The 11749-nt window shown below is 53.2% G+C and overlaps 1 protein-coding gene across 1 annotated transcript in view; it reads right to left on the bottom strand.

Moving 5' to 3' along the window:
- Positions 1 to 3329: 3329 nt before the first annotated feature.
- Positions 3330 to 11749, bottom strand: part of IGSF21 (immunoglobin superfamily member 21) — a 38673-nt gene continuing 30253 nt past the window's right edge. The window contains exons 4-11 of the mRNA XM_032201663.1: positions 10508 to 10629; positions 6748 to 6866; positions 6043 to 6158; positions 5378 to 5828; positions 4200 to 4285; positions 3845 to 4037; positions 3718 to 3756; positions 3330 to 3596 (exon numbers count right to left, since the gene is read on the bottom strand). Of these exons, the coding sequence (XP_032057554.1) occupies positions 3523 to 3596; positions 3718 to 3756; positions 3845 to 4037; positions 4200 to 4285; positions 5378 to 5828; positions 6043 to 6158; positions 6748 to 6866; positions 10508 to 10629 (1200 nt within the window). The 3' untranslated portion in view covers positions 3330 to 3522. The remainder of the gene's footprint in view (positions 3597 to 3717; positions 3757 to 3844; positions 4038 to 4199; positions 4286 to 5377; positions 5829 to 6042; positions 6159 to 6747; positions 6867 to 10507; positions 10630 to 11749) is intronic.

The following is an 11749-nucleotide window of genomic DNA, read 5'->3' as shown; positions in this document are numbered from 1 at the left end:
TGTGGCTGCTGCTGCTCTTCTGCTTGTATGCAGGGCTTCACTCCCTGCTGGCTTGGTCCTGACCTGATGGGATTTGCTGGAGAAACGAGCCCTGGTGATGCTAAAACAACTTCCCATGTGAGGTGTGGGCACAGGGTATAATGGTGTCAGTCTCTCACGTGAGAAAGTGGGAAACAGGCTCTGCTGGGATCTTTTGCTTGCTGGCACCTGGGTTTCTTTGCTCAGAAGCTGACAGAGGTTTGTGGCACTGCTCGCCTTTGTGCGGGGCTTTGGTTTGGGGGCCGTTGTGTCTTTGTGTGCAGCCAGTGGAGGACCCCATGACAAACAGCACAATAGTTATAGGAAGAGGGTGGAAGCAAACCAGAGAGGTGCTGCTGGACCAGATCCCAGGAAGGGGTGCTGGGTGCTGGCTTGGCTGGTGGGGACCCCTGTGTGCATCCCAGACATTGGCACCCCTTTTTGGGGTGGGGGCGCATTTGGGAAGGTATCACCTTGTGCTGAGAAAGGCAGCAAAGACAAGGTCAGGGGAAGGAGGATATTTGGATAAAGAGCCACACCTTGGTGCAGAGCGGGTGCTAGCACTGATGCATCCCACTTGCACCTCAAGCTCTAGCCCAGGGCCAGAGCAAGACCTGTCAAAAAACACCCAATGGCCCCCTCTAGTGCCAAATTGCTCCAGGGACCCAAAATCTAAAGCTGCTGGGGTCAGGGTGGCATGTGGCATGAGGCTGGGCAGACCTCTGGGGGCTTGGCTAATTGGCAGCATGCACTGTGTAGGGTCTGGCCACCTGTATGCTCCATGTCCCTGGGGGCTTTTCATCTTTTGCTGCCGTGGTTTTTAATCAGCACCGAGCTCTGCATAGAGGGCTTCTTGTGCGGGGCTGTATGAATTATGCATGAGTTTGTCAGCAGCCCTGTGAACCCAGGCAAGTAACGGGGCCTGGTAACGATGGGATGGAGGCAGGGGAAGCACCAAGCAAAGCCCGCTGCCACTCCCTCCAGTATTTCCAGTCCCTGGTGAGTCTGTGTATCCCTGCCCTTGTGTCCCCATCCAATATCCCTAAAGGCTGGGGGCTTCCCAGAGTTGGATGTACACCCTTGAGATGTAGGGCTGCACTGCCAAAAGCCCAGCCTTGGGCATGGAGGGGTGTTGGGAAGGCTGTGGATTTTTTTCTGATCGCCAGCGGGTTTTTATGGGGCTTGGAAAGGCCGAGCACTGTGCAGGGATTGCACTGGAGCAGGGGACACGGTCACTGCGAGCGGCGGTGATGTCTTGGCACTTGTGATTCTAATTGAATGTAATTGCTGCCTCCAAATTTTGCTAAAACCTTTTCAAAGTCCCCTGAAATTAGGGAACATCGATAACGCCGTTCCTTGGGGTTTTCAGCTCGCGTCATCCCTAAGAAGTGCGATTAATTTTTTACAAGCTAATCATATCTCTTAGGCAGATTGTCAGCGGAGGATCTGTCATCTCTCATCAATAATGAACCAAGCAGAGCAGCTCCATATCCCTGCAGCCTCCTGCATTATTCACTGCCAGGTCCTCAAAGAACTGGGGGTGTGGTGGGGGGCGAGAGGGGTGGGATGGGACAGGGATTTAATTGATTGTCTCCGTAATTCCTCGCAGGAAGGCAGCAGGTGAAGGATCAGAGGGGGCAGGAGGTGACAGCAGGGTCCAGGCTGTGTGTCCACATGGCACGGGGGGGTTCTCTGGTGGGGTGACACCACTCTGTGTCCATCGCCTTTGCTCATCTGCCGTTGAGTCTGGACCAAGAGAGAGCTGCTCCTGTGCTCGGTGGGGTATCGTGAAAGCAGGCGGCACCTCTGCCCCAAATGAGAGGCTCATGTGTATCCCCGGTCATTGCTTGGGCTGTCCTGGTGATGAGAGGGTCCAAACCTCCATCCTTTTCTGCATGGTGCTAGACATTCTGCCACAGTTGTGCCAGCATCACCAGGGGAAGAGCAGAGTCCCAGATGGAGGGGTGGATTTGGGATGCGGGATGCCGAGCCCCCCAGTTCATCGGTCCTTTCCCAGAGGTCACGTTACTCCTGAGATGGTGCTGTGGAGGGCGTGATGCCTCCCTAATGCTCATCGTGTCCACGGTTCCAAGCTAAAATGCCACATTTGCATTTAAACAGAGGTTTGGGTGTCTGTAAATCCCCGTTTTCATAGAGAGCAGGCATAATGGGTGTTTAATCACTTTTGGATGCGGGCCCTGGAGCACAAATGGGGTTGATGCATCCCCGGCCTGGTGAGGAACATCCGCTCCGCTGGGGCTCCGCTGCCTGGTCCACAGTGCGGGACTGAAAGCAAATAATAACGTAGATTTCCCAAAAATATGAAGGCTCCCATCTCACCTAGGGAGATGACATGTTTAGAGCAGCAAAAGCCTTTGGGGCTGTGTCCTGTGTCGCAGTGGGACAGCTGTTTTGGAGGGCTGGGGATCAAGGCAGCCGGCACCCCTCCTCACCCGAAAGGATTCGGATGCTCGGATTCCCTTGCTTCAGGATGGAAGTGGAGTCACTAATCCTTCTAAATCCCAGCCAGCCGGGGGCTCTGGAGCGAGCCTGTCCCTGTGTTGCTTCCAGCCCAAATTACAATGCTGGGTGATTTTGGCAATCGGAAGAAACTCCTGAGCCGCTGTGTGTTTATTCAGCTCCTTGGAGGTTTGGAAATCGCTGGCAACAGTGAGTGGTAGGAAGTGAATCTGCTTAATAATAATTAATCATAATAGTAATAATAGTAATAATGCTTAGCACTAGTACAGGGCTTTGGAAAGCTGAAGCACCGCATGGCTGCTGGCTAATCCTCTAGGATTAATGGTTCCCGGAGGAAAACGCAGGGCAGCGAACGCCTGCGTGGTGCTGCTTTGGTGTTGGGAGGGTGGTGCAGAGCACGGGGCTGGCTTTTTGGGACTCACCCTGGAGCTGAGACCTGGAGCAGCTCAGTGCGTCAGTAATGCGGTAGGCTCAGGACCCTCCTTTCTGCCAGCCAGGCTGTGCACTGGGGATGGTATAAATGCGGGAGAGAGATGTTCCCTGCTGCTTTTCCAAGGGAAATTGGGCCCTTGCATTTGTTGCACCAGAAAGCTTTGTGTGTTCCCCCCCACCGATCAGACCTTGCACAGTCCCTGGGTACCCCAAGGTGGTCCTGGGTACCCCAATGCAAGGTCCTGGGAGCCCCAAGGAAAGGTCCCGGGAGCCCCAAGGTGGTTCTGGGCACCCCAAGGTGAGGTCCTGGGTGCCCCAAGGTAAGGTTCTGGGTATCCCAGGCAGTCCCTGGACACTCGCCAAGTTCCCAGCCTCTACCCTACAGGAGGCAAAACATTCAGTGCAGCCTTCTACCAGGGCAGATTTTTTTTTTCCTTTTAATTAAATTGTCTGAGAAAGCCAAGACACAGACAGAAAGAGACCGAGACTGTAAATAACATAGGAGAGAGAGAGAGATAACCGATTGACAGAGGTGTAAATGCCGGGTGGAGCCGTACAGAGGAAGAGGAGGAGGAAGAGGCGAGTGAAGCTTCACGTTAGCTCCAGGATCACTGTTAGGGTGAGCGCCAAAACTAGTCTGAAGCTGCGGTGGCCGGTAACTGAACCTAGGCAGGGGGAGAAAAGGGAAGGAGAGTTTACAGAGCCACAAATTGATATTCGGCTTCAAAGTGGGACGGAGCCAGCACCTCTTGGTTTTGGGTTCCCCCTCCTCTGGCCACCACTCACCGTTGGAGTCCTCTGTTCCGCGGGGGATATTTGGGTTTTCTAATGGAGAGAAGCAGCAGAGAGGTGTGTTAGGAGGGACTGGGAGGGTGTGGGCACGCAGGGAGGGGTTGATACAGTGGTGCCATACCGAAGACGATGAGGCGGGTGTGGGTGTCGGTGGAGCCCAGGGGGTTCTGCGCGGTGCAGCGGTACATGGAGCCGTTGAGCTCGGCCGGTACCCGCTCCAGCACCAGCTCCTTCCCGGCGTGTTCGGCGCTGCCGTCCAGGAGTCGGCTCCCCACACGGGTCCACGTGAAGAGGGGCTCGGGGAAGACTTCGTTCTGCACGCAGGGGACACCAGCGTGGGGACCGTGACCCTTGAGCCAAGGCCACCCCTGTCCCAGCTTGGTGGCCACAGCGCACCCTTGAAGCGCTGGTGTGGATGCAGGGACCCCGTGACCCCATGGGGATGGGGGACGGCATCACTGCGTGGGGACACTGACCTGGAAGCCCTGCACCAAGATGCGAACGGTGTCTCCAACGCGGGCTCTCGTTGGGGTCATGGTGATCTTCGGGCCCTTGGGAGCGACTGCAACAAAAAGGGACAGGGAGAAAAGGGGCATCAGCCCTCGGCTGGGGTTAACGAGGGTTTGCGGAATGGCAGGGGGTGCGAGGAGGCTGAAGGCTGGATGCCTGATGGACAGACTGCAGGCTGGCCAAATGACCGGGCCAGCAGGCTTGATAGATGGCTGCATTGATGGCCAAGGATGTACTTCCCAGCCAAAACAGGGGTGGGCTGGTTTGATGCAAGGGGTCTAGAGGTGGGCACCTCAGGGAAGTGTCCCCAGGATGAGGTAGTTTTGGGGAGACAGTCACAAAGCTCCAAGGACATGAAATGCCAAGCACAGCCCTACAAAGAGGGGAACCCCCTCCTCTCCCCATGCCAGCCTTGGGGTTGGGGAAGGGGCTCATGGCTGTACCTGTGCCTAAAGCCAGGGCTCACCTTGATGACTTCGGTGTTGGGCAGAGACCAGTCCGCCAGTCCCCACCCTCTGTATTGCACAGCATCACCTCCGTATTGCCTTTTTTTGGGTGCCCAGCTCATATTAGGGATATACACATACATATATATTTACCATACTATTTATATATGATGAAGGGGTTAATGGGAGACCTGCTGTGTCAGTCCCAAAACCTCTGCGTTGATGGAGGTGATGGGACACACAGGCTGGAGGCATCTTAAGGGGTGAGGAACTGATCCTGACCAGTGTGGGGCGAGCTTTGCCATTACAGGTATTGGAGCTGCAGGGGCTGAAGCCAGTCCAGGACTTGTGTGCAGGGCAGGATGATGCCCAGTGCAGGAGTTTTAACCTATTTCTGAATGGTTACATGCAGTCTGGGGTCATTAATGAAGGTGAGGAGGTGGTGGGAGGGCTCCCAGTTAGCAAGCAAGAAATGTAAAAAAAGCAAAAACACACAAATATAAAATGCAAGAAATGCAAAACTGACTAAGTGGAGAAAAGCAATACATGCAAAAAGCAAAAATGCCAAATGCAAAAAAAAAGGCTGTAAAAGCAAAAGTTGCAATAAATGAGAAAAAAAAGCAAAATTGCAATAAATCAACCTGCCCCCCACAAAAAAAAAGCCAAGAGACACCTCCAAACATGGCCACTGCCCTTACCGAGCGTCACCTCCGACTGCATGGGCATGGAGAGCGCCGGGTGCTTCACCTCGCAGCTGAAGAGCGCCTCGTTGTCGATTTGGGGGTTGAGGGTCCAGGTGAGGGTGGCCCGCGCCTCCACCGTGCCGTCGCTCACGGGCGCGTGAGTGTGGCGGAAATAGTAGATGGGCTCCGCCACATGCACCCAGCGCGGGAACTCCCGGCTCACCACGGTTTCGGGGATGGCTTCAGTGGCGGGGCCTCGCTCGGCCGCCAGCCCCCGGGGGGGCTCGGCGGTGTTGGGGGGCTGCCCACCCCCCGCATCCCCGTCGGCCGCTGCCAGCGATTTGGGCACCTTGGTGTCATCCAGGTCACGATGCAGGAGGTTGCGTGGTGCCCAGCTCCCCGCTGCGGCCGGTGGCTCTGGCAGCGGGGTGGCCTCGATGGGCTCCCCATCGCGCTTGAAGTACACCTGCGGAGGGGACAAAAGGGATGGTGAGCGCACGGGGACACCGCCAGCCCCTTGTCCCTTGGGCAGCAGTTCATGGGGTTGGAACCCAGGGCTCTGCAGAAGGATGCAACGGGGCGAACAGGCAGGTAGGTGCCCTGCTTTGCCTCCAGATCTATTACATCTGTTATATATATATGAAAAAGATATATATTTAAAATAAAGATGATGGGCTCACCAGTGGGGCGGGCTTGCCGCCGGACACCACGCACACCAAGGTGAAGTTCTGCGCCTGGTAGCGGCTGAAGGGCGCTGGCGTGTCGGCGGCGATCACCGAGATGGACGTCGGCGGAGCTGCGTCAGGGATGCAGAGCTGGGGCGTGAGCACAGTGCCCCCCCCCAGCCCCAACATCACCCCCCAGCCCCCCGAAAATCCCTGGGGTTGTAAACTGGGAAGCTGTCAGCTGGAGGTCGCCCCTTGCTCCATCACTAAAATGCCTCGGTGATGGTTTCAGGATCGGTCATAGACCTTGCAATGGTTCCCCTCCATTCTCACCTGGCAGCTGGGTGCTCACTCGCCCACCACTTATCATCATCATCATCACTTATCATCATCACCATCACATTGCCATCACGGACACATGGTCACCACCATCACATCGTCATCACCACCACACCGTCATCGCCATCACAGCATCATCATGGAATGGGCTGCCCAGGGAGGTGGTGGAGTCACCATTTCTGGGGGTGTTCAAGGAAAGGTTGGATGTGGTGTTTAGGGACATGGTTTAGTGGGTGATATGGTGGTAGGGGGATGGTTGGACCAGATGATCTTGGAGGTCGCTTCCAACCTTAATGATTCTGTGTTTCTATGATCCTTGCCATCATCATCACATCCCCACCACCCTCGCAGCAGCAGCAGCAGCAGCAGAGCTGCACTCACCCATCACGTTGAGGAATATGTTACCAGATGCCAGGACCACTTTCTCCCGCGTGGCTCGGTCATAAATCCCCACGTGACACTCGTAGGGGCCGTTGTCCGAAATGCGAACCTCGGGCAGGCTGGGGAGGAGAGAGGGGACTCACTGCCAGCCTCCACCCTGGCTGACCCCGTCCACGGCAGGAGGGAGCATCCCGCTAAGGGTGTTGCTTTTCAGCAGCAATGAGCCGCGGATCAATAAACTATTAATAACTGCAAAGGCTTCAGGAGCGAGCTGTGTAATGCGGTTTAGCAGCTGGAGTTTACCGGCACTGACAGCTCCTCAGGAGGGTAAGTAATGGCATTCGTGAAAGGAGAAGCACACAGGAGGTAAAGGCACCGCTGAGAGCAAAAACCTGCGAACTGCGGACATTAAACGCCCGTGAAACGCCAACGTTAAAGGCTCGGATCCTACGGACCCCCCTTCCAGCTGTAGAAAAGAACGGCGAATAAAAAGTATCAAAAGCACAAACTCTGAGCAAACATGTTCCTGTGCAGGGCATGCTTTGATCTATATGGTATCTAGATTTTTATACGTATTTAAAGAAAAACACAGGAGAGGAAGAGATGTGGGAATGCAGTTGAGGTGGAAATGCTCCAGCCGGCTGCAAAGGAGCTGCCCAGCCACGGAAATTAGGATATAGCCACCAAGCATCCTCCCAGAGTCATAGCCATGCCAAAACATCATCTGGCTGCCCCCAGTTTTCCAAAAAAAAAAAAAAAAAAGGAAAAAATAAAAAAATATTTTCTATCCCTAAAAAAGGATTTCCCTCAGCACTCAGGTGTGCACCTTGCGGGGCTTCCCCAGCTAAGGGGGAAACACGGCAGCAAGCAAAATTCGGTGGCTCCTTGCCGAAAGCCCCTGGCTGTCTTCCCACGCCTCCTCGCCGTGCGAAAGCCCTGCTAGCGCAAACAAGCCCCGCCGACGCGAGCAGTCGCTTGGCAGCGCCTTTTAATGGACGCGTCGCTCTCAACTAAGCCTCCGCCATCTGTTGCAGCCTCTAATTACCCACGCACGCGCGCTGTGTTAGCGGGGAAGAGGAAAGGGAGAAGCGGTCGGGGTGATTTTGGGCTCTGCTGAGACGGAGAGGCTGCAGCTGGGCTGCCCCGTCACAGCGTCTGCTTCTCGCTGCAGTGGATGAGCCCTTCAAGGTTGCAAGGGGATTTGGGTGCAAAACGGTCCTGATTGGGTCACGGTGAGGTTTCTGCAGCTGTGGTCCAAGAGAGAAGGGCTCCAGCCCTACAAAGCTCCAGGGCTGCCCCATTGCATCGTGCAGCCAGGCTGGGAAGCCGTGCAGATGCCTGCTGGTAGGTAAGCAGGGATGCCACGCTGGTGGCAGAGCCACAGCCTTAAGACACGTGTCCTCTCTTAATCCTGAACTGATTTTTTTGGGGTTTTTGCATGTCTTTTTTGCTGTTTGCTCCTGGGAAACGTCACTGAGTCCCTGCTTTCCCCATCAGCAGGGAGACCCCAAATAGGAGGCTTGTTTATCCCCCAGGGAGATTTCCTCTTAATTTCCAATAAGGCCCTGCAAATCCCCCCCAGCTCTCACCCCTGCATGGTACCAACCCCTCTGCAAAGGGAGTCATATGGAGGCTACCAAAAACCACTGAAATGCCACTAAACACACTCAAAAATCAACTTCACAGGCGGCTGAAGCAGCCACTAAAGCAGAAAGAGGCAGGGATTGACCCTCCCGAAAAGCATCAAGCCAATGATTCAGAAAATGGGCTCTTTTCATACCCTCTGAGGAACAGCTCCTTTCCCCCTGGGCACGAGCCATGTTGCTGTTTTCCTCTGAAAAAGGCAACCAAGTGCAAATACTTTCAGTGCAAACATCCTGGGCTGCATGGTAATTCGGACAATTCGCAAGCGCTGCACCAACAATTACCGATGCTTTTAAGTGCTCGGTCCTAGGGCAGCAAAATTTTCTGCTCACAAATTCTATTAGTTCTACAATATGTGGAGAGAAAGAGAGGGAAAAAAAAAAAAAAAAAAAAAAGGAGGTTTCTGAGCCAAAAAGACAGCAGGCTGTTAGGTGCGATGTGGCCAGAAGCAGGTGACTTCAGCACATCCTCACCCCCGTGGGACAGCTCATGGGATGCACATGGTCAGGGTCTTGCTCCGTGTGTAGGGATGTTTTGCTCTGGTTTAACTCCCTGCCCTGCAGGACAGCAGTGGTTAAATCCAGAGCTGGGCAGAAATGCTGGTTTTACAGCAGGAAAACAAGGTTGTCAAATTTGGGAATATGTAATCCATTAGCGAAGCCTCTGAAACATCCTCCAACAGTAATTAGTCATGTCAGAAATTTGCACAACAACCAACTGAGCGGCTCAGCACAGCCCGTGCTACGTGGGGAAGCAAAACTTGAGGAGTGGAGCATCCCCTGAGCATGCTCTGAGCATCTCCTGGACATCCTCTAAGCCACCCTGAGCATCCTCCGAACCTGCTGAGCATCCCTGAGCATCTCCTCCGCATCCCCTGAGCAACCTCCTTGCATCTTTATCACCTTGTTTGCACCCCCTGAACATCCCCCCGAGCAACCTCAGAGCATCATCCTCTGAACCTCCTGAGCATCCTCTGAGCATTTCCTCAGCATCCCTCCGAGCAACTCCTGTGCATCTCCTGAGCATCCTTTGAGCAGCTCCTGAGCATCCTCTGAGTATCTCCTGAGCCTCCTCTGAGCATCTCATCTCCAGCCCTTCTTTCCTGCTTACTTTCCACTCTACATTCACATTTATTCCCATGCAGCCATCTAGTGCACTTACTCCTACTTATGACAAAACACAGTTCCAAATGTAACAGAAAAAAAAAAAAAAAAAGGAAAAAAAAATCAGGAAAAAAATTCAAATTGAAAAAATCAAAACCAATATAATTCTTGCACACAGCTGGGCATGCATGCTCATCCAAGGGATGAACCATGTCAAGCCCTTTCCAAACCATATTGTGGACGTTTGCAGGCACGAAGCACTGTGTTGCCTCGAGGAAACAACTGTATTTTCCCCATCATACACAGGAACTTTATTACCCGGCGCTGGGAAAAACGAGCATTGAAATACGATTAGTAAATTCTAATTTAAAAAGGAAACAAAAACAAAAAAATGTGAAAATAAATACTTCGCCCCAGCCTTTTTGGCTTAAATTAAGTCTCCCCCTGACACTTTTTTCAAGCTCCAGTTTTGTTTTTATAACACCAGCAATAAAGCAAGTGTGTAATTAGTAATAAAGCTGACACTCCTGCAAGTGATTTCATACTTGGAAGAAATGCAGACGAGCTTTCATGCTGCCTGCTATATATATATATTGTTTTTTTTTCCAGCCCAGATTTTCTCTGCTCATTTCCACCTCTGGAACTCTCCACCAATGTTGTCTTTTTCCCCCAGGGACAGGCAGACTGTGGGGACAGACCCTGGATATTTGGTGACAGTGCATTAAAATATGATAATTTATTTGTAGCAATTGCAATGCAGCAAACACAGCAAAAATAGAGGTGATTTCTCAGTGCATGCAATTATTCTCATTAGCAAAACCCCTTGATTACAGCAACCAAGGCCAACAAATCCCCATGGAAGGCCAAAGAGGATGAGTATTGATTTAATACCCTCAACCACCCCAAACTGGGGTAAAATTTCTAAAAAAAAAAAAAAGGAAAGGCTTTAAAAAGCAGCTGGCACATTGAAGAAGGTGACATTAGAGCAGGGCACCAGCATCGGGACAACTTACCGCACCGTGGACTGGTAAACCAGATCCTCTCTCTTCCTGTAATTCTCCATGTGTGAGAAATTGGTGGAAAACATGGCATCGAAGGTGAAGATCTTCTGCTTGATGGTGCCGCCATCGGTGACCTGCAAATAAAAATCCAACTGTGAGAGAAAGCAAAAACCTTGCGTTTCTGCCTGGTTATTGCTGCACCAGGGGCAGATATCACATCACCAGCTCCAGCCATTCCCTGGGGTTGTGTGGTGGTGGTTTTACTCAGCTGAGCTCCACCTCAGTCGCTCTTTCACTCCTCCTCCTCAAAGGGAAGGGGGAGAAAATACAATGGAAAGAGCTCAAGGGTTGAGATAAGGCCAGGAATATCGCTCAACAATTATTGTAACAGGCAAAACAGACTCAGAGTAGGGAGATTAGTAAAATTTATTGCCTATTACTAGCAAGCTAGAGAAGTGAGAAATGAAGGAAAGAAACCAAAAACACCTTCTCCCCATCCACCCTCTTCCACCTCTTCCTCGTGAGCAGCGCAGGGGAATGGGGGAATATGGGCTGCAGTCAGTGCAGAACACTTCACCACCTGCTGCTCCTCCATGGTCCCTCTCTGCCCTGCTCCTTGTGGGGTCCCTCCCACAGGATGCCGTCCTTCCCAAACTGATCCTGCGTGGGCTGCCCACAGGCAGCAGCTCCCCCTACACCCCCTGCTCCCCGTGGGCTCCTCTCCATGGCTGCAGCTCCAGACCGGGGCCTGCTCCTGTGGGGCTAGCCACAGGCCGCGGCCTCTTCCAGGCCACAGCCACCTGCTCCACCGGGGGCTCCTCCACCCAGAGGGGGGCTGCAGTGTGGAGATCTGCTCCATGTGGGACCCATGGGTGCAGGGGGACAGCCTGCTCCACCAGGGGCCTCTCCACGGGCCGCTGGGGAACTTCAGCTCCAGAGCCTGGAGCATCTCTCCTGCCCTCCTTCTTCACCAACCTTGGTGGCTGCAAGGATGTTTCTCACTCCTCCCTCTCTCCCAGCTGCTGTTCCAGCATTTTTTTTTTTCCCCTTCCTTAAATCTGCTCTCACAGAGGCACAAACAACATCACTTATTGGCTTAGACCTGGCCAGCAGCAGGCCCCTTACCTACATGGGGCAGCTTCTGGATTCTTCTTACCCCTATGGCCCACTGCTACCAAAACCTTGTCAAGTAAACCCACTGCAGGTTGACATTTCTAACTGGAAAAAGGCTTTTCTTGGGGACTGGAGCGGATT

Source organism: Aythya fuligula, chromosome 21, assembly GCF_009819795.1.
Source record: "Aythya fuligula isolate bAytFul2 chromosome 21, bAytFul2.pri, whole genome shotgun sequence".
Lineage (NCBI taxonomy): Eukaryota > Metazoa > Chordata > Aves > Anseriformes > Anatidae > Aythya > Aythya fuligula.
This window is presented reverse-complemented; position numbering and strand designations above follow the sequence as displayed.